The sequence below is a fragment of the Myotis daubentonii genome, chromosome 13 (genome assembly GCF_963259705.1).
Source record: "Myotis daubentonii chromosome 13, mMyoDau2.1, whole genome shotgun sequence".
Taxonomy (NCBI): Eukaryota; Metazoa; Chordata; class Mammalia; order Chiroptera; family Vespertilionidae; genus Myotis; species Myotis daubentonii.
This window is the reverse complement of record NC_081852.1, coordinates 35,163,256-35,190,623: the sequence shown is the minus strand read 5'-3', so window position 1 is coordinate 35,190,623 and position 27,368 is coordinate 35,163,256. Positions and strand designations below refer to the sequence as shown.

Sequence of the window (27,368 nt, the reverse complement as noted above, 5' to 3'; positions counted from 1 at the left end):
CACTGGCCACAGCTATAACTGAGGAGGAAGAGTCTTTGATTCCATTTATCTATGTGTAGGCAGCCAAGTTCCAGAAGCACTTTGAACAGATGTCTCTTCAGTGTACAAGTTACTGGGTAACAGGTATGTTGCCACTGGGAGATGCAAGTCATCAGGGGTTTTGAGGTTTTAGGCAGAACAAGTAGTGAACTCAGTGAATTGGGAAACTTATGAAATGATAGAGCAATGGTTCTAAATCTTCTCTCTCTGGAGGATGTTTTCTTGTCATGATGACCAGGAATACTGCTGGTATTTCATGGGCAGGAGAGATGCTAAACGTTATGCAATACATAGGCCATCCATGCACAGTGAAGATGTATGACACCAATGGCACCTGTGGAGAAAGAAACACTATAGAAAAGGCTTAGTCTCTGGAACAGGCACCCACATCTCCCAAGGTTCAAAAGGTTGGGTAGGAAATCTAGGCGGAACCTTTTAGGCTGATTATCATTAACTCAGCATTAAATGTTTAAAATGTCAAATGCTCCTTTTTTAGTTTTAATAGTCAGATGCAATTTGTTTAATTCCATAAAAACCCATCAGATTTTAGTTTTGCTCAAGCATAGGCTGTTGTAAGATTTGCAGGGCAAAGGTCAGGTAGAGAGCAATCTTCTGAATAAGAGACTGCATTAGATGCTATTAAGCATTTCAGAGGTAATTTAATAAAGCATGTCATTAGTGCCTTCTGTCCTCATGATCATTTTGACAGGAGCACCAGAGTAACCTTAGTTCTGGTTTTGAAAGTATCCCTCAGTGGGTATTTATTTTTTATTAAAAAGCTATGCTAGTAATTTTTTTTTTTTTTTAAAGAAGACTCTGTCAGGTAGTCGGTTTCTTTTTTGAATTCTTCTTGAGTAAATAGTAAATAGCCTCAAGGAAACATTCATGTGGTTCGTGAAAAATAACAAGCAGATCCTTGAACAGATCAGGGTTGCTGTACATAAGGCACCATCCCCTCATCTGATTCCTCCTGCCAGGAGGAATGGGTGGCATGCAGAGTGGGTGGGCTGAGGGTCAGTCTCACTCCTCCCCATGCAGGTGCCTTTGTACAGTGTGCGAATTGCACAACCCCTGTGCAGTGGCCCTGGGTCAAAACCACTATTGTCTTACTGCATTTGGCTTTATTGAATACATTTCTTCAGTTTGCATGCTTTCAAGTACCTCCTCCATGGCACACTCTGTGATAAGTGTAGTATTATACAAGCTAAAGTATATGCCCCTCTGAGTGCCCACCCTATGGCAGCTTCTTGGCACAGTGCTTCATCATTTACCACTATTCACAACTTTGCTGTTTTCATTTTCTGCCTAGGGAAGGTAAAGCTTATTGGCTTTAAATAATGTGCCCATAGTTATATAGCTAAGTGGAGGCCCTGGGATTCCAAACCATTTTTTGTTTGTTTCTAAAGCTCCTGCTATTAGTTACTGTACAGTAAGGATTTCAGTGAATTTATATGTTAGTGGGAGGAGATCAATATGTCAATAGATGGTTATAATACAAGCAGAGGTGCTAATCTGGCAACATACCTACTTAGAGAAAGTTGTCAGAGATTGTTTCCCAGAAGAGGTTGTGCTTGAGTTGTAAAGAAATGTACACAAACGTGGGGGAATTCAAAGACTAATAAATAAAACCGCAATGAAGCACCTCCTCACACTTATCAGTCAAGATGGCTATTGGAAGGAAGGAAGGAAGGAAGGAAGGAAGGAAGGAAGGAAGGAAGGAAGGAAGGAAGGAAGGAAGGAAGGAAGGAAAAGGGAAGGGAAGGGAAGGAAAGGAAAGAAAGGAAAGAAAGAAAAAAAGGAAAGGAGTGTTGGATGTGGAGAAACTGGAACTCTTGCACACTCTTGTGGAGGGGATGCGATATATTATAACTGCTATGCCAAACAGTATGGAGGGTCCTCCAAAATTTAAAAACAGAACGACCATGTGATCCAGCAATCCTATTTCTGGGTATTTATCCAAAAGAATTGAAATCAGGCCCTTGAAGTGATATTAGCTCTCCCATGTTTAATACAGCACTATTCACAAGAGCCAAGATGTGGAATCAACTTAAATTTGCACTGACATATGAATGCATACAGTAAACCACCTGTGTTATATACATAACAATGGAATATTATTCATCCTGAAAAAAAGGAAACCCTGCAATTTGCAACAGCATGAATGAACCTTGAGAACATTATACTAAGTCACATAAAAAATCACAGAAAGACAAAAGCTGCGTGATTTCACTTATATGAAGGATCTACTAGCAAGTCAACTCATAGAATGAAAGACTGGAATGGTGGTTGCCATGGTTTAGGGGGAGGTAGAACTAGAGAGTTACTAATTAATAGGCATCAAATTTCTGTTAAATAAGATGAATAAGTTCTACAGATAAGCTGTATAATATTGTGTCTATAGTCATCAACAGTATGTTGTGTACTTAAAATGTATTAATAGGGTAAATCACCTGTTAAGAATTCTTACCGCAATAAAAATAAAATAAAATCCAAAATAAACAAGACACAGTATAGATTGAAAAGCTTGTCTGCACTTCAGAAAATAAGCTGGGATGTGTTTGTGAGTTTCAGTGATCACTTTAAATTGGCATATACCAACCTAAATAATACAGGTAGATTTAAAAACACACATTGAAGAACAAAGATGAACCTTTTAGACCAGCGGTTCTCAACCTGTGGGTCACGACCCCTTTGGCAGTCGAATGACCCTTTCACAGGGGTCGCCTAAGACCATCCTGCATATCAGATATTTACATTACGATTCATAACAGTAGCAATGTTACAGTTATGAAGTAACAACGAAAATAATGTTATGGTTGGGTCACAACATGAGGAACTGTATTTAAAGGGCCAGAAGGTTGAGAACCACTGTTTTAGATGGTATGCTATGTGAATTAACCTGTCACAAAAAGAGAAATACTGTGTGATTCCATTTATATGAGGTATACCTGGCATAGCCAAATTTTATTTTTTTGTTAATCCTCACCTGAGGATTTCATTGATTTTTAGAGAAGAAAGGGGAGAGACAGAGAGAAACATCGATGTAAGAGAGATACATCGATTGGTTGCCTCCTGCACATGCCCCAACCGGGGCCAAGGATCGAACCTGCAACTGAGGTACTTGCCCTTGACTGGAATTGAACCTGGGACCCTTCAATCCATGGGCCGATGTCTATCCACTGAGCCAAACTGGCTAGGATGATAGCCAAATTTATAGAGACAAAATGTAGAATGGTGGTTACTAGGAGCTGGAGGGAGAGGGGAATAGGGAATTCTTATCTAATTGGTGTAGAGTTTCTGTTTAAGGGAGTGAAAGATTCTGGAGATGAATAGTAGTGATGACTGTACGACAATGTGAGTGTACTAGGTGCTATTGAACTGTACACTTAAAATGATTTAAAGTGATAAATTTTTATATGTTAACAATAGAAAACACACACACACATTGATTTCTTGGAACCCATTCCATACCTTATGAATCTGACTTTCTAATGCTTTCAGGTTTGGAAACAACTGGCCTCGGGGATTTTGACCAAGAATCTAGCCTAAGCGATTGGAACTTTGCTTTGGAAAATCTGGTGAATCTTCAGAATTGAATAAAGTTAAAATCAAATTTGACAGTTTTTAGTCAATAGAGCATAGTTATAGAAGATGATTTTTAGGACAATGATTTTAAATTTTTTGTTGTTTTTAGATAACTCAATCACTGGTATTTGGTGCTTTAATTTGAAATTAAAACGATTTGAAATACATTCTCGTATTATTTCATGGCATCTGTCTGAAATTTCTCGAGTCAGAATTATTATTTTAATACTAGGGAAGAAAACACTAGGCACTGTCTATCTATTTTTAAAGCCTGAATTCACTGGAAGTGATTACAAAGAGTGTCGAGTCAAAGGGAGGAAGAAGAGAAACTTGGAGGTATTTCTCTGAGTGGGTTTCTCTGCTTGGACTCACCAAGGGGGGCTGATGGAAAGCACCAGGGTTCCGGGTTTGATCAGAGATTTCCTCCCTCCTCTGAGGGCACAGAAGCCCAGAACAACTTGGACTTCAAGGGTCCTTTGTGACCTGGATAGCAGGGGATTAGAGACTTAACTCCCCACCCTCTGGGCATGACATGCCTCCTGTGTTCAGTATGACCTTGGGGAAGAGCTAACAGTGAATGTGAGGAATCAATATGTCACTGAAAGAGAAGGGTTGATACTCAAAATGAAATGGAATTTGATTTTTTAAAAAAATGAAGAAATGGGTATTTAGAACAAAAATGCATATAATTGTGGCTCTTAATGTTTATTGAATGTTTACTATGTGCCAGGCATCTTCTTAATGCTTCATATCTCATTTTTCACTTATTTTCACCACAACCCTAGGCAGCAGGTGGCATTGTCACCCTCCCTTTTTTTTAAGTTGAGGAAGCTGAGACCTGGTTAGATTAAATTATTTGCCAAGGGCATAGCTAATCATTAGTAGCAGAGCCTAATTCAAGTTGATATTCTTTCATTCTAAAGCCCATGTGGTTAATTACTATGCAGTCTTCCAGGATAAGGAGTTTAAATTTTATCACATCAGTGATAAAATTATACTCCACAGGTCTATAACGGATTGCTTGATTTAAAGCAGTATATGCAAAATAAATTATTATGCTTTATAATTTGGTGAGAAAATAGGCAGCTGTTGAAGGATTAGAGCCATTGTGTGATACTGGCTAAATGTTGTTGATAGGAAATAAATCTGACAGTGATGTGTAAAGGAAGGAGGGGCAGAGAAAGACCAGTTATTACTGTTGCATAACAGACTGAATCAGGACCAATGCCAGGTGATCCAATTAAAGAAGAAAAGTATGTTCAAGGCAGACAGCCTTGTGATGAGTTTGCTAAGGGGAAAGATCAGATAGCTGTGAGATTAAGCAGAACCCTTACTTTAATCCTTCATCAGTAGAAATTGATATCTTTGGTAAGCCAGAGATTTCTGCTGTTATTCAATTGTTACAAGCTACCAGTACAGAAATAAATAATACCTGTCAATATTCTTGACATTACACTTGATACCAAGCTTATTTCTTAATGACAGAATAAAAAGTCTACTGTTCCCCAAATGCTACCCAAAGATAATTATTATAACTCTGTATGCTCTGCTCTAGGTAGAGGGAATTGTTGAACAATTGTTTAAAACTTAGTTACAATTGACATTCAGTATTATTTTATATTACTTTCAAGTGTACAGCATAGTGGTTAGACAATTATATAATTTGTAAAGTGACCCCCCCCACCATACATAGTTAACACAATATTATTGACTATATTCCCCATGCTGTAATTAACATACCCGTGACTATTATACTAGTATAGCTACCTATTTGTATTTCTTAATCCCATCCCCTTTCTCACCCAGCCCCTATCCCCTCTCTCATCTGCAATCTCTGTTTGTTCTCTGTAGAACTATTTCAAGACTTATATTTGTTCAAGAGATAGCTTGCCTTATACCTATGGGACTGTCTCTGATACTCTGGTTATATTTAAAAACTAAAACCTCATAAAATCAAACCCTTTGCAACTAGGTAGATTTTTAAAAATTGTTTTTTCAGTGTGAAAACAATGTAAACTGTTTTCTAGTTCTTTACAAGTGCAGAGTCATCCTTGTCTCCCTTCTTTCTCTCTCATCCTACGGCAAGTCTACCAGGAGCTCACACTGCTTCTGCTTCTAAAATCTAACAAGGCTTACCTGCCTCTCAGCACCTCCACAGCATCCATCCTTTCTGAACCCGCACCAGTGACCCTCGTCTAGGCTTCATCTGCTCTACCAGCTTCTGCTCTTGCCCCCTTGCAGTTTATTCTCCATAGTACTTACTGACAGAGGGATGTCTTTAATATATAAGTAAGGTCCCGTCACACTGGGCTCCACATTTCACTCAGATTAAAGGCAAGTTTTTAGAATGGCATTCCAGCCCCTTGGTGAGCTGACCGCTCTCCCTTACCTTTGAGGTTTACTATTCTTCCACTCTCCTCCAACTCACTGAAGTCCAGACACCCTGACCACGTTGCTGCCTTTGGAATCCACTCAACACTTGAAGTCCTTTGTCCTCCCCATTCTCTCTACCTGGATGCTTTGTCTTAGCTCTCCAGTTAACTGTCTCCCTCTCTTCTCTCAGATTTCTGGTCAAACCTCACATTCTCAATGAGGGCATCTAGTTTTTTTTAAATATTTCAACCTACCCCTTCTCCCATTGTAATCTCTGTTACCCTGTTTGACTTTTTTAAAAAATATATATTTTATTGATTTTTTACAGAGAGGAAGGGAGAGAAATAGAGTTAGAAACATCGATGAGAAAGAAACATCGATCAGCTGCCTCCTACACGTCTCCTACTGGGGATGTGCCCGCAACCAAGGTACATGCCCTTGACCGGAATCGAACCTGGAACCTTTCAGTCCACAGGCTGATGCTCTATCCACTGAGCCAAACCGGTTTCGGCTGTTTGACTTTTTATAATGTAAAATTCTGTTGTCTTTACCTAACATATTATATGACATACATAAGTACATATGTACAATATATATTATTATATTTATTCTTATTTTTCTATTTATCTGATCAATAGGCAGGACTTCTTGCTTGTTGATGAATTCCAAACACCTACAAGAATTTATGGCACATAGTAGGCACTCAATAAGTTTTAATGAAAAAATAAGTAAGTTAAACCACAATATTTGTGTACAGTAATGAAATATTTCCTTTTGAATGGACCCATTAGGAGACATGTTATCTAGTCATAGCCATAATTGTGCATTTCATATTTTTTTGCTATTATAAAAATACATTTACAAAATAGAAAAATTTGAAAATATAAGAAAGTAGAGACAGGTGAAAAAAGGACTAATCCTCACTGCCCTTCACACAATCCCTGTTAATCTGACAATCTGCTGCCCCGCTTCTCTATTCATAATTGTAAGGGTCTTTAATGAAAAACATAAGCATTGTATGCATAATTTGCATTATCTTTACCTTGTAATATTATCTTGCAAGCTTTTCATATTTTATATCATTTTCATCAATATATCACTTGTAACCCTGTATGTCAGTGATTTTCCAATTTATGGGGGTAAAGTCTATTGATATTGACTGTTTTAGGAGTTAAAAATGATAATATCCTAAATATTTATTAACTAATTCATTGAAAAATATCAAAAACAAACACATTGCATGTTGTTCTAAAGAGTCTACTTTTTATGAAAATAGCCATATGTCCCAAAAAAAAGAAAAAAAAAAACTTATAAACTTAGTGAAAAGAAAAGTTTTAGTTTACATTCTTACAAATCTGTCAGTATCTAGCTTGGTAGAAAGGGGAAGATTCTCATGTCTGATTCTGCAGCCCATCTTTTGAATTTCTATTGCTTTGGTTGAAGTCTACAAAAATAATCAACCTCACAGAGATATGTAGTTGGAAAAGGGAGGAATATTCTAATGGCCTTTTCAGGTAACTGTGGACATTTGCCTTTGATACTCCCACAAAGCCCAACAAATAGTAATTTATTAAAAGTTAGTTGCAATGGGGGATCAGAAACCATCTCAATGAACTTTTCATACTTCATTACACTGAAATCCATTGATCCATCTTGCACTTTGAATAGATCTTTCTCCATGCATGATTTTAATACATCATGCGTTGGGCATCTGGAAAGTACTGGTTCACTGAATTTCCAAAAAGCTCTCATTTGTTAATATCAATATATCACCAAATGATCTCATCTGACAGTTTTCAAGTATTGACAAGCTGTTAAGCCCATAGTACAGATACAATTTTTCAGAAGTTTTAATATTAATTTGAAAGTTCAAATGCTATTACTGGCAACAAATACTGTCTGTGGTTTTTCTTAAAGTGACAAACTCACTTTTTTAAAAAAAAAACACAGTCTGCTGGATACTCAAGCCTGATTAAGCAAAGTTTGTTGGTTGTTGCCAAGTAAAAATGACATTAAATGACATTCCATGAGAAAAGTGTTAAGTCAGCTTGCAACTCCAACATAAGTCCTTTTCCTTGAGACAACCATCATACTTCAGTAGGCAGACAGTGCACTTTATATGGACTTGCTATTTGTCCCAAACTATTAAAAACATCCATACTCGAGGGTTGAAACAAGAAAATTAATAATTTTGACTGCTTCATTCAAAGCACTTTCAATTAAAATTGTCATTTTATTTTACTGTGAGTCTGTGGTGATGCAGAACAGGACAGTGAGTGCAGTTTGGTGTTACTGCCTTACTTTGTCCTGAGGGGCCACCTTTGCTCTTGCATCATCGGTGTCAATGTCAATTGACTTGTTTCAGGGTAAACTGTAAGATTTGAAAAGTTATTCTTTAGTGAATAGCTCACTACCACGTGTGCTTATTGCTAAGAATTCCTATAAAATGGCCTTCTTTGGTGATTAGTTGGTACTGATGCCAGGTGAAGACAAGCGAAACAGCAAGTCCAGCCACGAGTATGGGTGAATTCATTTGTAAGTCCGAAGTACAATTCCACAGGCAAGGTCTCAACTCGTCTTTGTGTTTGCGGCTTCATCTTGGATCCAGGAAGGTGTTATATCTTTGTCAAGAGGCAGTGCAGTGATTTTTTCCCCACTGGCTTCACCCAACAGGCATTCTGTAGAGCCTGCTCTGCAAGGCTTTAGTGGTCTCTCAGCCATCCTGTGGGATTCTCGAGTCACTGAAGGCTGGAAGTTCACCCTGTAAAATGCTTCCCTTGTTCTTCCACTTCTGATTTGAGAAGCTCCATCAAAAATATGTTGGGTTTTAAAAACTCTATCATGTTTACGTTTAAAAACTCAATATTCTCTTCTTGAAACTTTAAGTAATTAGGCTCAAAGTGATATTACAACTGGCATGATAATATTGTTTAAATATTCTGTTGACAATACGGTAAATTATTATCACCTATAATGCTGAAGGAATGCTAGGTTTTGCCATATTTCTATCACTTATCTCCAGTGTCTCCAATTTCTTTGGACTAGATTGTCCCCCCATGAGTCAGAAAACTCTGCTGTGCCCTTCGTATATTTTTCAGTGTCTTTAGAGTTAGAAATTGGCAGCTCTGGCAGGAGCATAGAATCTTACATTTTTTTTCTTTTCAAGTAAATTGTCTACCCTTAAAAATAAGAAAAATATAACACAAAATTTTAATTAAATTCTTAATATTTATAATTTTTACAAATTTCTAAATAATTTTAGCTTAGATAAAATTTAAAAAGTTAAATTTTGAAAAGATATAAAACTACTATTGCAATGCAAGGTGTCCAAATATTTTTAATTATTGTTTTCCCTCTTAGGCAGAAGCAATACTTCAGAAGTTCAAAGGAATGATTTATTGAATGATAATAAGGTACAGAGATTATAGCAGGTATATGATAATTAATTCAGAGAAGCACAAAGTACTGAAATGGTACTGAGTTCATTTCTGTAAATAGCACACATACGGCCAACCTAATACTACCTTTAAAAATTCTACAAAGCACGAGAACATAGAAGTACACATGCATTAGCTTCCGAGCAGTGATGTCATATAGTCTCTGGGGGATTCTGCTGCACACATGAGAAAGAAGAGTGAAAAAGGCAAATGGCAGCTTAGACTACATGCTTTGACTTTGAGGACCCCCATGCCGGGTCTTGGGGAATCCTGGGCTCCCAGAACACATCTGAGCACTGTTACCGAGGTAATGATATTCTATAAGAGGCCCCATTTTTTGTTGTTTGTTTATTCTGCAGCCACCTGTCTGTAATAACATTCTTTGCACTTGGATTTCCCCCCCCTCACTTTTTATGTTCACACACTAGGTTACCAGAAACAAAATTACTAAGACAAATTCAGAATGTGGGGCATCCAAAAAGACAGCTGTCCCCCAAATCTTCAAAAAGTGAATGTAATAATGGTTGCGGGGGCGGGGGTGGGGGATGGGTGGGAGGATGGTGTAGAATAAGAGACTAGAGAAACGTAACAGCCAGAAGCAGTGTGTAGTGTAGATTTTTATGGAACCTGGCTTGAAAAATAAATACGTTTTTGAACAATAGGCAATTTTTGAATATGGGATTGGGTGGGCAGTTAGGCATGAGCGGAGCAAGGATGATAGACCAGGCATGGAAAATCACCCAGGGTGGAGAACAAATACAATCGTAGAGTGGAACCTCACCCCCAGGGCAGCCTTCCCAGAACTCAAGTATTGAGGTTGCTGAACTGAGGTCTAATCACCCTTAACATCCTGGTGCTGGTTCTCTGCTAACAGAACAGCTATTAGATGATATTTTGGAGTTGTAATTAATTTTTCTTACGTATGAGGATGGTTCATAGTTACTTGTTTAGGAACATGTTATTTTTAGGAAGATGTATGCTGAAGTATTAGGGGTGAAGTTTGATGATAATCTGCTTTCAAAAAGTTCATGAAATGACTATAAAACCCACCTAGAAAAATAGAAGGCTTGCGGGTAGATAAAGCAAAGATGGCACAATGTTAACAGCTGCAGTTTTAGGTGGTGGGGATACAGGCGATGCTTGAACTATTCTGCCTTTTAATTTACTTGATATTTTTATTTTGTTCCATTTTTATTCTTTTAAGAAATGTTTTTATTTATTGGAAGTATTACAGATGTCTCCCTTCTTCCCCCCGTTGACCCCTCAACCCTGCTCCCACACCCCTCAGGCCTTCACACTGCTGTCGTTTTCATAGTAAAAAGTTGGTTAACAAATGAAGTCACTAAATTATCTTATTAGTATCATTGATTCATTTCAAAATTATTACCTAAAAGAAGGTAGCACTGTTTTGAAAGTTACATGAGGCATTTCTAAATACTTTCACTGTAAAGTGCATAGCTCAGTAGGTGATTAGCTTCACAGTCATTCAGATGGAAATTTCCATTCTTTCTTCTGAGTGGTGTGACCTAAGACGAGTTTCCAAGATCTCCTTGGTCTTAACTGTAAAATGGGTGACAATAACAATGGTTATTTGATAAGGCTGTTGTAATAAAATTTATATTATCTAAAAAACCCTGAGCCTAGTGCCTGTATGATTCTAATCAAGCCAGAACTACTCTGTAAGTCAAATATAATAATTCAGATGTACATGCACTCATGTGGAGTCCCCTCCCCCCTTATTTAAGCATTGAGGTAGGATTAAATGAGAATTTAGTTCCACATCCCAGTTAGATTTTCCAATGGAGTTTTAAGAATGATATATTGAAGAGTATTTTTTTAAGTCATTACTATTTCTCATTTAAAAGAAGTTTTGTTGGTTCGTGTATTCAACATCATACAATACTTTTATTTATTGGTCAAAAAGGGAAAAATAAGAGAAGAGGGTGAGAAGAGAATTAACATTTTTCAGTGTCTACTATGAGTCTGGCTCTTTTCTCCATTCTGCCTGATCCTCTCAACTGTGCTAGGAAGCATTCCATGCTTTCATCCCTGTATTCAACACATGCTCCCAAGTTGTTATTCGTGAATCACTAAAAATACAGGGTTGAACAAGACAGAGATTGCTTCTATTTTTGTGGTATTTTAATTTGACCAGGGAAGACAGCCGGTAACAAATATCTGATTATCTAATACGGTTGTAGGAGGGGATAAAAGACTTTATAATAGGAGGACCTAATCTAGTGTTGGAAGATTGGAAGCTTCCAACATTGTTGATGAGTGCTCGCTGGTCTGCATATATCATCAAGAATGTGTGTGTGTGTTTGTGTGTGTATGTGTGTGTGTGTGTGTGTGTGTGTGTGTGTGTGTGTCTGTCTGTCTGTGTAAGGGGGGTGTGGAGCAGTGGGGACAGAGGACCTAAAGGGGGAGATGGAACTGAAAGGAATGTGGTGGCAGCAGGCTGCTCAGGGAAAAGGTGTGTTTTCCCTATTATAGCTGGGACACTTCAGGTCACCCAGATAAATACAAGTGGGATTTGAACTTGGTTCTGTCTAAACCCTAAGCTCTTTCACAGAAAATATACCTTTTCTTGTTAGTCATCAATCCATGCTTAAGTTACTGCTTTGGCCTACATCTGCAGACTCTTTGTCGTGAAGGCTTTTGCATTTCCATTCAGATACATTTCTGTGTGTGTGTGTGTGTGTGTGTGTGTGTGTGTGTGTGTGTGTGTGTGTTTTAAATAAAAGTAAGTCACTGTTCATGCCTTCAGATTCATCTGTTTTGTTTTTCAGTGTTCCCACATTCCAGAGCCTTCCTGAAGAGATCCTCAGTAAACTTGCTGACGTCCTTGAAGAGGTAATTGTTTTTAACACTTGAACTTTCCCAATGGGACCTAGCCCATTAGAGCTTTGCAATGATGAGTTACAAACCGCAGGGAGACCTTTTAAATATTTTATAGCTCTATATTCAGCTTCAATAAAAAGCAGCTTAGCACATCTGACATTTACTCATAGTCACAAATGTGCAAATCAACTACAGAGGGAGAAAAACTTGATTGTAGCAAATGTAAGGTCACGTTGACTTCCAAGAATGGGAGCTGGCATATTTCTGTCTCATCTCCGTCCACATGAAGCAAGAGTGTAGTTAATCACCCCTTTGAAGGTTCGAATGAGCAGATTTACAAAGGGAATTAACAGTTGAGTATATATTTTATTAGCACATGAGTATATTTTGCACACATCGTTATGTGCCTGAAAGTGAAAGTGTCATTTTTGCTTATTCTCTGGACCTTTGAAACTCAAAAAAAATGTTGAAGCAGGAGACAGAGGGGTTTGACACAGGCAGCATCCTGAGGATAGGGTCTCTGGTGCCCATAGACACAGGGGAGACAGAGTGTCTGGACACATGTGCAGCCAGGTGCTTGGAGAAAACCTGTTCTGGTATCTTCTGTTTTCTTGGTGATCTAGAAAGCAAGGTCGTCCCAACTGAGGATGAGGACTGAGTAGAGGTATGAGAGGTTTGAGGACAGAGGAGGTAATGTGAGAAAAATGAAAGAGGGGATGGACTAGGAAAGCACAGTATGATTGCGGGGCATCATTCAGGCTCCACTTGACGTGTGCAATCCCAAATCTAAGCTGAACAGGCCAGGGAGAACCTACTTAAGGCTTGCAGTAGGGGAGAGAGAGAAAACTCAACTGTGCTGGAATGAAAGATGGAGGACTTAAGGGCTGAGGTGAGCTGGTGGAAAAGTACCGCAGTGGGGAGGCGGTTGGGCAATGTGACTAGGCCATCACTGTTTGCTCATTATCCCTGTGGAAGCTAGGCTCCCACTCTCCCCCAGAGGCTGGAGGATAGGGCCTTGTCTGCTTCTATGATGACATTTGTAAGGCAGAGCTGCTAGGTCCTTGAGAAAGACCTTTCTGGGCTGTAAAACTGGCAAAGGCTGGGAGAAGTTTTGCATCTCAAGGAGGCAGTTTTAGTGTTTACAGTTGCAAACTTCCTCAAGTAAATGCTCTAAGAAAAGGAAGACCTGAAACCTAGAGTCTGGAAGAAGGTGTCTCAAATTTATTCAAGGTGTGTGTGTGTGTGTGTGTGTGTGTGTGTGTGTTCAGCCCCATTTGTTTGCCTGAAGTCAGGTTCCAAGCAGGCAGAGAATTGGATGTAACCAGGATTGTTGTTGTTTTTTTGCCAAGAAAAGATTAGTGGTTGAGGGAGTTGTGGTCAAGGGGCTGAGGGTGCATGTGAAGAAAGGATTATGATTGGCCTTGGAATTTAAACTGGGCAAGGAGAAGAGGAGCCTTAGAAGGAGCAAGGGCCAGTGAGAAATTGTAGGATCATTGGATTTGGCCTCATGACGTTGAAGTTTTGGAGTTGTGCTATAACCGAGGTGAACTGGACTGGAAAGATACTGCCAGTGTTTTTGTCTCCAGGTATTAATTATAGCAGTAAATCTATAATCTGTAGAACTTCAAAGGTTCATACATAGAAAGTCTCAGTTTGAGGCTTGCCAAGGTGAGCTTCCCTATGATGTATTGGCCTCCCTCACATCGGAACACAAAGTAAGGCAGAATCACATTTGATTCCTACATTCAAGTATAAAAAATTCATGAAAAGAAATACTGGCCGTATTTCTCTCGGAATGCGCCGACCATTGTACCTGAAACCACTGTAAATGGAAAACTGCTTTTCCTAGTTGCTTTGTTTTTTGCTTTTCATGTTGAATACACTGAAATATTCTCCAATTACCTTCTTCTTTTTTTACAAACAAAACAAACTACAAATTTATTAGTCGAATCAAGGTCATAAAAAAAGCCATGCAATCCTTTAATCATTTTCTTTCTTTTCCACAACTGTGAGAGCATTGTCTATGTTTTGCAAAAACAATAACCATAGCTCCATAAATAATTCTGAGCAAAGAAATATTTTAGTGTTTTGTGTCAGATTTCCTAATCAGAAGATGCCTTTAATTGATGTTTGGGTTCTGCGTGCCACAGCACAGTCTATACCAACACCACACGGAAATAGAAACAGATGATTAAGTGGCCACACATTTGTTTTGAGGACATGAAAATGAACTAAATAGACAAAATATGAAGTACACAGATAAGCATACTACCCAATGCATGAAAGTGTTCAACTCAAGTCGAATAAACAAGCACAGTGGGAAATTAGATTAAATTATGTATCAGATAGCATGAAGCAAATTTGGAAGAGCAAAAGCAATACCAGTGTCACAAAACATTAAAGGGAATGGCTTTGCATGATAATTGGGCTGTCTTTCTTTCTACCACTATCCACAAGAAGATGAAAGAAACCCAGATTATTGTGAAAGGCAAGCAGCATTCTTCTAGCGTTCAACAAAGAAGTTTGCAGCCTTGTTTGCTCCACAAATATTTATGGAGCACCTGCCATGTGCCAGCAATTGCTCCATGCTCTGGGGATCCAGGGCCCTGCTGTCCCATCGCATATGCTTCTTGGAGAACACAGAGGAGAAGATTGGAAGGAAAACACCATCCAGTGATGAGGCCACTCTGTATTGTGTTACTAATGGAGACCTATCTGCTGAGGTGACGTTTAAGCTGAGATCTAAACGCAGATATAAGATCCTATGTGTACCACGCAAAGGGAAGAGCAGGCAGAAGGCCCTGAAGTAGGAATGAGGTTGCTGTCCTTAGGGAACAGAAAGAAGGTTTATAGTGGGGTAGGATGGGACTGTCAGAGGAAAGTAGACAAGGCCAGAGGGCAGCGGGCTTTGCCGGTCATGGTAAGGAGTTTGGTTTTTATTGTAAACACAGTGGGGAGGTTTCGAGGGGCTTAACTGGTAACATTGACATGATCAAAGCTATGTTTTAATGGTGTCTCTGTGAGAAGAATAGGTTATAGAGGGACAGACCAATTAGAAGGCTACAGTGAAATAACCCAGGTAAGGATGGATGGTTTATATGTAGATCTGCTTTCTTATTGACTATTTCATTCCTTTTACACATTATAAATACTTCTAACAGAGAAAAAATTAAAGGGACAGGGGAGGCAGGGACTGAGAGAAATAAAGTATAACTAGGTAGAAAGAGGAATGAACCTAATGTCGCTGATATCATAAATGGATGTAGGAGGGTGCATGTGGCTAGAGGGAAAACGGATGATACTTGGGCATCCTGTTCCGGAGCTGAAAAAGAGGCTTGTCAGCAAGTCATTGCTGGCAGTGCCCACCCAGCCCCTACCTGTGTCCCTCTGTAATTTCTAGCATGGATGTATTCCTTTGTGTGTTACTCCCTATCTATAATAATAAAAGCATAATAGACTGGACGTCCTTCTGGACAAAGCCGGGGCTTCGAGGGAAGCCCTGGTCCTGGGTGCCTGCAGGAAGCCGGGTGCGGGGAGGGGTGTAAGCCCGGGTCCCAGGTGCCAGAGCGAAGCCAGTGCCATCAGCCGGGGGAAGGAAGGCCTACTCTTGCACAAATTTCATGCATTGGGCCTCTAGTAAAGTTTTAAAACAGGAAATAATATCTTTATTTTTAGTGTAGCAATTTAGTGCCATTTTCTCCCTTTTCTTTATATCACAAAGTAGATACTATATATCTTTGTATATTGACTCTCTCATGCCCTTTTCAGGAACATATAAAAAGTTTTCCCTAGTCCCTTTGAGAAGTGTGTGTACATCCTCCTATATAATAAAAGAAAAACATGCAAATTAATGGTCCCTCTGCTATGCTCAAGCCACGCCCACAAGCCATGCTCACAAGCCACACCCACCAGCCAATCAGGAGCAACTATGCAAATTAACCCAACTAAGATGGCGACCATGGAGCTGGAGCAAACAGGAGGCTTGGGTTGCCCCCGGTGATGGAGGAAGCCAAGCTTCCTGCCTGCCCTGGCTGGACCTGGGCTCCGCTCAAGGCTACAGAGTTTCACTTATGGAAGATAAATAAATTCCAGGAAAAAAAAAAAAAGAGAGAGACTGGGAGCTTGGGTTGCCGGGGGACATGGCCAGCCTGAAGATAGTCCTCAGCCCCTCACCTGGGCTGGCCAGGCACCCCACGGGAACCCCCACCCTGAAGGGGGTGTGGCCAGCCTGAAAATGGCCCTCAGCCCCTCACCTAGGCTGGCCAGATACCCCAGGGGGACCCCCACCCTGATCCAGGACACACTTCAGGGCAAACCAGTCAACCCCCACTCATGCACCAGACCTCTATCCTATATAATAAAAGGGTAATATGCAAACTGACCCTAACAGCAGAACAACTGGGAATGACTGGTCACTATGACACACACTGACCACCAGGGGGCAGACACTCAATGCAGGAGCTGTCCCCTGGTGGTCAGTGCGCTCCCACAGGGGGAGTTCTGCTCAGCCACAAGCCAGGCTGACGGCTGCCAACACAGTGGTGGTGGTGGGAGCCTCTCCTACCTCCTCAGCAGTGCTAAGGATGTCCAACTGCAGCTTAGGCCTGCTTCCTGCTGGCAAGTGGACATCCCCTGAAGGCTTCTGGGCTGCCAGAGGGATGTCTGACTGCCAGCTTAGGCCTGATCCCCTGGGGAGTAGTCCTAAGCCAGCAGGTGGACATCCCCCAAGGGGTCCCAGACTGCAAGAGGGCATAGGCCAGGCTGAGGGATCCCCCTCCCCCAAGTGCACAAATTTTTGTGCACTGGGCCTCTAGTGTAGATATAAAGAGGTTCTTTTTTTTAAAATATTTTATTGATTTTTTACAGAGAGGAAGGGAGAGGGATAGAGAGTTAGAAACATCGATGAAAGAGAAACATCGATCAGCTGCCTTCTGCACACTCCCCACAGGGGATGTGCCCGCAAGCAAGGTACATGCCCTTGACCGGAATCGAACCTGGGACCCTTGAGTCTGCAGGCCGACGCTCTATCCACTGAGCCAAACCGGTTAGGGCATAAAGAGGTTCTTGATGAAAGGCTTATCTAGGTCAAGCACAGTGTCCAAACATTTTTCTAGGTTGTGTTTTGCAAGACACATTGAAATAATTACTTGATTCTCTAAATATTCACCTTTATTGCCAATGTAGTATGCTCTTCTTATTTCATATCTGCTCAAGTCTGAATAAATATCAGAAATCATGTTAGAGCTGCTGGATTTAGTTTGCTAGAGAATCCATTTTGCAGTTTATAAAATAAATTATAGAAGACATTTTAGGTACATGTAAGGAATAGAAAGTTTTGACTTTATAAACTGGTTTCATTAACCTATAGACTATCCTTTGTATTATAGTAAAACATGTATAGAAAGTAATCAAGTATTGGGTCTATTTTTAGGGTCTACAATGTACCATGGGTCAATGAAAAAAACAACAACAACAAAACAGAACTGTGAGATTATATAAGATAAGATCTAATCTCTTCTTTCTCACTAAACAACTGAACACCCCTTCCTTCTTCCTTTATGTACACAGGATTAGTCACTATTGTTGAATTACATTTTTCAAATGGATGGAATAACCCCTAGCTAATCTCCATCTGAGAAATAGCTCTCTTTAATGATTAGCTACCCAAGCACAATGGGAGAAAGTCACTGTGAATAACCTCTGTCTAATATGTCTCCAAATATTGGGACTGTGTTCACATCTTTAAAGAAACTGACAAATAGAAACATTTTCTTATAGAGAAGAGGAGCAGGAATTAATCTGGTGTCATGTCACGAAGAGTGCTTGAACATCAATTTGAGTAACGGTTATGCTTCACCAACAAGGGTGAAAAGGTTTAGGTAACTCAAGGAAAACTATTTCATTGAAAATGCAAGATTGAAGAATAAATAAAGTCAACAGATTCACTTTTCACCACGTGGTATAGCCTATTTTTCCTTTATGTGAATAGAAGTGGGATATGGGTCTAGATTTAAATCTTCTGATATGTAAGTGGAAAATAAGCCATATATAAACACTTCTTTTCTTATACAGTGGGGCCTTGACTTACGAGTGTCCCGACTAACGAGTTTTTTGAGATACCAGCTTTCTCTCGGCCGATTTTTTGCATTGATTTGACAGAGTAATTTGAGTTAACGAACTCCTTAACGAGCTCGGTCTCAGAACGAATTAAACTCGTAAGTCAAGGCCCCACTGTATTGAAATATATTTCATGTCCAGTTTTCTCATTAAAACATAGGATTTGATGGTTTTAGAGTTAAAAAAAAACAAACCCTCTGGATTTCACCAGCTTTTAAAGAGCTCTCTACCTATGGGTCTGCAACTTTGTGTGATTGGATCTTTGACACATTTCAGCCTATATAATGTTCTGTTTTGTGTTCCTCGAGTGGTGCATTTATTTATGGTATTGTTTACTGGATATTTAAACCATTATGGCCCTGACAGGTCTTAGACGGTTTAACATTGCTCAGACTTCCTGAATTCTTGAGAAGGACATGATGAGAAAGTAAAAATAGAGAAAAGACAAAGGTAGAAAACATTTTTCAACTCACCATTGCTGGCTAATATGGTAGGAAGCAAGTATCACATGACATAGTCCAGGGGCCGTCATTGGAGAAGGAGGGTAATGTAACAGGCACGCCTCCTTGCTGCAAGGTCCAGCAGAGCTGATGAAATATTTCATTGCTTTGGCGGTGCAGCTGTTCTTTGAGGATTCCATGTTCATGGTTACCCTTCCCAGATCCCTTTGCATCCTCTCTAGCTGTAAACCAGGGGAAACACCCTGCATTTGATTGAGTTATTGGAGTTATTTTTGCCACTCTAAACGGGCCTGGAGCCTTCAGGAAAGAAACTGATGGAGTAGACAAGAACATTATTAGTTTTCTGTGAAATCTGTTATTATTAAACTTTTTCTTCCCTTCCTTTAGATTTGGTTCTTGCCAGTCAAAGCCACACTGGAGGGAATCCAGAGAATCTGTTCTTTCTGAATTGCTTTACTCTGAATTTGAAGTTTAACTGCCTGTTTAGATTTCCCTGGTTTGTTTAGGGCAGCCGTGGGCAAACTACGGCCCGCGGGCCGGATCCGGCCCGTTTGAAATGAATAAAACTAAAAAAAAAAAAAAAAAAGACCGTACCCTTTTATGTAATGATGTTTACTTTGAATTTATATTAGTTCACACAAACACTCCATCCATGCTTTTTTTCCGGCCCCCCGGTCTAGTTTAAGAACCCATTGTGGCCCTCAAGTCAAAAAGTTTGCCCACCCCTGGTTTAGGGTCTTCCCTTCTATTGGACAAATGGCTACTTTTGAAAGGTTAAGAACAGGAGGTGTGCATGTGAGCCCATGTGTGTGTACGTTGTGGCACTATGGAGAGATTAAACAATAAAGACAAAAATTCTCAATTTCATATTAGTAGTTTTATATCTTATCCTATTATAGAAGTAAATATGAAATGGGAGAACACATTTGTAAATCATGTAAGCAATAAGGGGCTTGTATTAGGGTTCTCCAGAAAAACAGAAGCAGTAGGGTGTACGTGTGTGTGTGTATGTGTGTGTGTGTGTGTAAAGAGAGGAAGAGAGAGGAAGAGAGAGAGAGAGAGAGAGAGAGAGAGAGAGAGAGAGAGAGAGAGAGATTGATTGACTGAATGATTGATTTTAAGGAATTTGGTTCATGTAATGATGACAACTGGCAATTTAGACATCTACAGAATGGTCTAGTAGGCTGGAGACCACACTAGAGCTGATTTTGTAGTTCAAGTCCAGTGGTTGTCTTCTGGCAGTATTCCTTTTTGCTCAAGAGAAATCTCTTTGTTTTATTTTATTTTATACTATGTTATTTCTTTTTAAATTACAGTTGATGTACAATATTCTATTAGTTTCAGGTATATAACCCCATGATTAGACATTTATATAACTTACAGAATGATCACCCTGATAAATCCAGTACCCGTCTGGCACCATCAGTAGATAAATGAATAAAGAACTGGTGCTTATACAATGGAATATGACTCAGCCGTAAGAAATAATGAAATCTTGCCACATGGAACCATATGGATAGACCCAAAGGGTATTACACTAAATGAAATATGTCAGAGAGAGAAAGACAAGTGCCAGATGATTTCCCTTATATATGGAACCTGAAAAACAAAACAAACAAACAAGCAGAACAGAAACAGACTCAGATACAGAGAACATTTTAACATTTGCCAGATGGGAGAGGTTGGGTGAAAATGGCGAAGGGATTTAGAAGTACAAATCAGCAGTTACAGAATAGCCACAGGAAGGTAAAGTACATCATAGGGAATATAGTTAATAATAATTGTCTTTGTTTTATTAGTACCTTGAATGGATTGGAAGAATTCTACCCATTTTATGGAGGGTAATCAGCTTTACTCAAAGTCCACCAATTTAAACATTAATCTCATGCACAACAGTACCTTCACAGAAAAATCTAGAATAAAGTTTAACTGAATATCTAGACACCATGGCCAACTAAATGGACACATAAAATTAACCATCAGAGGATATAGAATATATAAAGAACACTTACAACTCAGTAATGAAAAGGTAAGTACTTTAGTTTTAAAATAAATGACTTGAATAGATATTTTTCCAAAAGAGAAATGCAAAAGGCCAATAAACAATGCAAAGATGCTTAACATTAATAGTTATTAGGAAAATAAAAATTCAAACCCTGGTGACATACCACTTCATACCCACTAGGATGGCTAGAATAAGAAAAGATAAGTAATAGCAAATGTAGGCAAAGATGTGGAGCAATTACAACTCTTGAATATTGCTGGTGGGGTTGTAAAATGGTTCAGATTCCTTTAAAAACTGTTTGGCAATGCCTCAAAATGTGAAATACAAGAATAGGGCTACCATGTGACCCAGAAACTCTACTCCTAGGTGTTTTCCCACGAGAACTGAAAACACGTGCCTGCACAAAAACTTTTTCAAAAATGTGCCTTGCTGTGTTACTCATAATAGCCAAAAATTAGAAACAAATCAAATATCCATTAGCTGGTGAATGGATAAACAGAGTATGGTACACTCACACAGTGGAATACTACTTGACAATCATCTAGTCCTGTCAGTAGTGTAGAGACTGAGAAATGGCTGTAATTCATAGATGTGATGCCACTAAGGAAACTTTGCTGAAAGTGTGAAGAAAATAAAATAGGATAATATGGTAGAGCGTGCAAGGGACCGGTGGACTACTTTTTAGCGTGGGTGGTTAGGAAAGTTATCTCTGAAGGGGTGACTTTAAGTTAACATAGGATATTATAGATACTTAACTGCATTGATTTGATGTTTAAATAATATTGATTTTTTTACTTCTGCCTAACTGATATTCTGTGTAATTATATTGTCAACTAGAACCATTGTAGTTCTGAGCCTCAATCATGTTCACTTCTTTCTCTCTAGGGAATTTCTTCTCCTCTATCTCCTAGATTAATTTATTTATCATTATGTGGAAGAAATAAGTGCTTGTTCAATTGCTTTAGTGAAGATTTGCCTCTAAATCATAAGTTTCTTTAAAAGCAAGAACTATATGGTATTTTTTTCCCACTGGGTGCCTATAAGCAGCAGAGAAAAACAATGCTAATACCTTCTAGTTGTTCAGGTTAATTCTGTGCCAGGCTAAAGGCTTCTGTTTAGTACCATCTGAGGTAAATACTTTTATTCTTCCCAATTTACAGTTGGGGGAACTGAGGCACAGGTAATACAGCTAAATAAGTGGGGAAGTATTTTACCCCACCCATCTGACACTGGAACCAGCACCTGTCATTAATAGGCTGCATTGCATCTTGAAAATTTGTGGGATAAATTTAAAAACAAACAAACAAAAATATTCTTTTCCCCATCTCCACTCTTTCTTACAAATAGGTACTTCCTTCTGAAAATGTTTATTTGTCCTCCCCTCCCCGCCCCCGGGAGTGTTTTTAATTTATGACAGGAATCCATTTTGTGCGATCTGCAAGCTCCAACACAAGACATTTCTAGTCCTTTTAGCACCAGAATATGTATGCTTTGCTCCATGCTGCCTGCAATTCATTAAAATGTATGCACTCTGCAAATAGGAAGCCAATCTGTAATAAATCAGCTTTCTAGAAAGCCTTCATAGAAAGTGCTTGAAACGCTTGCTACATAGGAATTTATAAACCTGCTCGGTACTTGCAATTTGCTGTCGTTTACGGGGTTTGGAAACAAACAGCGAATTTGCGCAGAACTATGAATTAGTGGCCTGCTTCAGCATATGTGTGAGATCCCATTTGCCAAGTGGCATTTGATGGTATTGGAGCCGATCATGATGAGCCCTGACTTCCTTTAGCAGAGCACAGTGATAAACACCTGGTCTGAACGAGACAAAGTCCTCTGGTTAAACGAAAGCATGACTGAAGATTTGCAAAACTCTTTTCTTTATTTTTTCATCTGAGGCATGGCTGCCAAAATACCTAGTTCAGGGGCTTGTACAGAGTAGGCATCTAAGACATAAGTCAGTGAAGAATAGAGGCCCACTTGCGCTTACAGCACACAAGTAAGTAGCTAACCAGTTTCAGTCACAAAATGCAAAACCTATCTGTGATGGAGAGTCAGCAAACAGCTCGGAGCAGGGGGTGGTGCAGGCATTCCGTTCCATGTCTCCCCAGAGTGGAACGACGCGTTCCCTTGGAAACCCACAAGAAGGCACCCTCCCAGCCCCTGCAGAGAAGGAATCACACAGTTTCTTAGGGCAGTGGCTGCAAGGCTGTTTCCTGAAAGATAAGGCTCTGAAGCAGGGCGGGCAAGTATTTCAGGCTTGAACATTCATCAAATGTCAGTCAATGTTAATGAGGAGGGACCTGTGACCTGCCAAGGCTTTCGTGAGATAGCAGCCCTGAGAGAGAGGATTCCTCCGGTTAGCACGCATCCTGTGTGCTCGCTCAGTTATCTGAGGTCTGTGAGCTTCTCTCAGTCCCCTGGGAAGAGCCACCATTCTCTTTTATGACTTACAGCTAAAAATTATTATTTTAATAAAGGTAACAAGGTTTGTCTTGTAAACAGGCCTTTAGTGTAGCATCATTCTGCCTTTTCTCTTGGCTCTGGATGATTTTGTGCAAATCAGTTTACATTTCCAGGAATCGTTAACTCTAATGTGAGAGCAGTGGGCTATCCCTGACGCTTCTCTCCGCTTCCAAACATGTTTTTTAATAACAAGTCTTTTTTTTTTAGAAGTTTACTCTGGCTAACTCTGCATTATCCTCTTCCTGTTTGTTTCCCCTTCATTCCTTTCTACAATTTGTTTTCCCCTTAATCCCTTTGCCCCTATGTTCCTTGGAACTTGCCTGTTTCCCAATTTCCTGCAGGTACCTCAAGGGTAGGATGTGTCTCAGATTCTATTCCAATTTCCATCAGGGAAAGGGTTTGCACGAGAATTAAGCCTGAAATTACTACATAAATTAATACATATTTGTTGACTGAATGGTCTGAGTAGGTTTTTAATAGGTTTGTGCTACATGATGATTCAGTGAATGAAACACAACTCTGGTTTCACATTTGGATGCTATCACCACAAATTGAATGCAAATATGTCAAGGATAGGGAGCGTGCGCTCTGCAACACAAGAGGCCATGCCTGCTCTCTGAAAATATATTACAGTGGTTTCTGGTAGAGGATCCCAAGGACGCAAAATCGAGGAGGAGGCAAAGCAGGTGTGGGAGCCAAGGGCTGGATGATCATACAGAAGGAATGAGGTTTATGCACTTCTGTCATCTCTCTTGTCTTCTTTATCTGTCCCAGGGAGATATAACAAAGGCCAAACCTTTGAAGAAATATTCTAAACAAGAGGAAAAATCTTGTAAATCTGACTTTCCAAATAACTTTCCTGGGCAGAGAGTTGAACTGTTGTCAATTACCCTGTTTCATGAGGCGATAACTGCCTCTAGCAGCCATCTTCCAAATTTCCTACACTTGCAATTTAGTACTTTTCTTGGTACATGGGGACAAACTATAGGCTGGCTTCTTCTATTGCATGTGACCTTTTAGCACCATTTATTCTAGAGGTTTTGTTTTCTCCATTATATGTTTTGGCTCCTTTGTCAAAAATTATCAGCCCGTATACGTGTGGTTTTATTTCCCGGTTGTTAATTCTGTTTCATTATTCTGTGTGCCTGTTTTTCTGCCGATATTATGCTGTTTTGATTGCCATTGCTCTGTAGTATAATTTGAGGTCAAGTAGTGTGATACCTCCAGCTTCATTCTTTTTTCTGAGGATTGCTTTGGCTATTTGGGGTCTTTGGTGGTTCCATACAAATCTGGTGATTTATTTTAGTTTCTTTAAAAAATGTCATTGCAATTTTTTTTTATATTTTATTGATTTTTTTACAGAGAGGAAGGGAGAGAGATAGAGAGTTAGAAACATCGATGAGAGAGAAACATCGATCAGCTGCCTCCTGCACATCTCCTACTGGGGATATGCCCGCAACTCAGGTACATGCCCTTGACCGGAATCGAACCTGGGACCTTTCAGTCCGCAAGCCGACGCTCTATCCACTGAGCCAAACCGGTTTCGGCGTCATTGCAATTTTGATGGGGATTGCATTAAATCTATATATTGCTTTGGGTAATATGGACATTTTAACTATATTGATGTCACTCCATGAACACAGAACATCTTTCCATTATATCATATCTTTTTCAGTCTCTTTTTAATAGTGCATTGTGGTTTTCAGTATATAGGCTCTTCATATCCTTTGTTAAGTTTATTCCTAGGTATTTTATTCTTTTTTTTTTTTTGCAGTTGCAAGGGAATTGTTCTTTTTTTTTATTTCTAGCTTAGTTCTGTAGCCTAAGCTCATATTTTGTATGCTTGCTATACTTCTGAATTTGTTAAGATATGTTTTACACCCAGACTCTAGTATATCTTAGTGAATGTTTAATGTGAGCTTGAGAAAAATGTATATTCTATTGTTGTTGGATGAATTATTTAGTAAATGTCAGTTGATCCCGTTGATTGATGTTCAGTTCAGTTCAACTGAATTTCTGACTGCTGGATCTGTCAGTTACTAATGCAGGGATACTGAAATCTCCAATTATATTAGTAGATTCATTTCTTTCTCCTTGCAGATCTATCCATTTTTGCTTCATGTATTTTGATGCTTTATTACTAAGCATGTACATATTAAGGATCATTATGTCTTCTTGGAGAATTGATGCTTTTATCACTTAGTTATGTCCCTCTTTAGTCCTAAATATTTTTTCTTGTTTTGAAGTTCATTTCACCTGAAATTAATATACCTACTCCAGCTTCTTTTGAGTATTGTTAGCACGGTATGTCATTTTCCATCCCTTAACTTTTTAATCTATGAGTGTCTTTATATTTAAAGTGATTTTTTAATTGAAAGCCAGATATGTTGTATTGGGTAAAAAGAAATGAGGCAGATAGGCCTTTAATGGAAGGTTTTATGTTAATTAGAATAAGAGTTAGACTGTGGTTACTGTTTTCTATAGATCTGGTGTCAAAACTAAAATTTCCTCTAGTGTACTCTTCAACTCCTTCTTAAAGAGGTCCTGAGACTTGCAGTCTTTTAGCTGTAATCCCAGTTATTATACAGGAGCTCTGTTATGGTTCTCCAGGGGAGCGGGACCAATAGCAACAACTAAACATGTTGGGACACATACACACTCAGAGAGACGAGAGAGACGAGAGAGAGAGAGAGAGAGAGAGAGAGAGAGAGAGAGAGAGAGAGAGAGAGAGAGAGAGAGAGAAAGAAAAAAAGAAAGAAAAGAAAGAAAGAAAGGGAATATGAATTATGGAGGCTGAGACATCCACGACCTGCTGTCTATGAGCTGAAGATACAGAAAAGCCAGTGGTGTAATTCATTGCAAACATGAATACCCAAAGACCAAGGAAGCCAGTGGTGGATATTTCAGGCCTGAGAACTAGGAGTGCTGAGAGCAGAAGATTGATGTCCCAGCTTAACCAGTAAGGCAGGAAGGGCCAAATTCTTCTTTTCTCTGCCTTTTTGTTCTATTTAGCCCTCAGCTGATTGGATGGTGTCACACAAACACACACACACACACACACACACACACACGTATGTGTGTGTATACATATGTATGTATATATATAGATGTATATGAGAATGAACTCCTTTACTGATCCCACTGATTCAAGTGCTCATTTCATTCAGAAACACCCTCACAGACACACCCAGACATAATGTTTAGCCAAATATCTGGCCACCCTGTGGTCCAGTCAAGTTGACAGATAAAATTAGCCATCACAGGTGGTGAGGTGTGAAGGGCAGGGGATTTGTTGTCTTCGAATGAGCCTGAGTTCAGTAATTCTCTCCCCCCACATCAAAGGCTAGAGAGAGCTAGAGTTGAGTATTTTCTTTAGCGAGGTTGGTGAAAACCCCTTTAGGCTCTAGTAAAACAGTTTCCCTCAAGGGTAGGCCTTGTTAAGGAGAACAGAAAGCTCTGAGTATAGTTCAAAACAAAGAGAGAATCTTAAAAGCAGTAAGAGAAAAACAGTTAGTTACCTACAAGGGAGTACCCATATGACTGTCAGCTGATTTCTCAGCAGAAACTATGCAGGCCAGAAAGGAGTGGCAAGAAATATTCAAAGTGATGAATAGCAAGAAGCTACAGCCAAGATTACTCTACCCAGCAAAGCTATCATTTAGAATTAAAGGTCAGATAAAGAGCTTCACAGACAAGAAAGAGCTGAGGGAGTTCATCGCCACCAAACCAGTATTATATGAAATGCTGAGGGATATTCTTTAAGAAGAAGAGGAAGAAAAAGGTAAAGACAAAGAATTATGAACAACAAAGTGACAATGGGTGCATATCTGTCAACAAGTGAATCTAGAAATAAGATGAATAGGAAATCTGATGAACAGAACAGACTGATGAGTGTAGCAGAATCAGGGGCATGGAAAGGGAGCGGACTGACGATTCTGGGAGGGGGGAGGGGGTGTGGGGGTGCAGCAAGAGACTGGACAAAGAGCTTAAACCTATGGATGAGGACAGTGGGGGGGGGGCAAGGGACTGGATTGGGGTGGGAAC

At 39.5% G+C, this 27,368-nt stretch overlaps 1 protein-coding gene across 2 annotated transcripts in view; it reads left to right on the top strand.

Annotated features, from left to right (window-relative positions):
- The window catches only part of PRKG1 (protein kinase cGMP-dependent 1), a 1,080,615-nt gene that overhangs the window by 788,051 nt on the left and 265,196 nt on the right, over positions 1 to 27,368 (top strand). For both annotated transcript variants that reach the window (XM_059662699.1, XM_059662698.1), the window contains exon 5: positions 12,224 to 12,287. In XM_059662699.1, the coding sequence (XP_059518682.1) occupies positions 12,224 to 12,287 (64 nt within the window). The remainder of the gene's footprint in view (positions 1 to 12,223; positions 12,288 to 27,368) is intronic.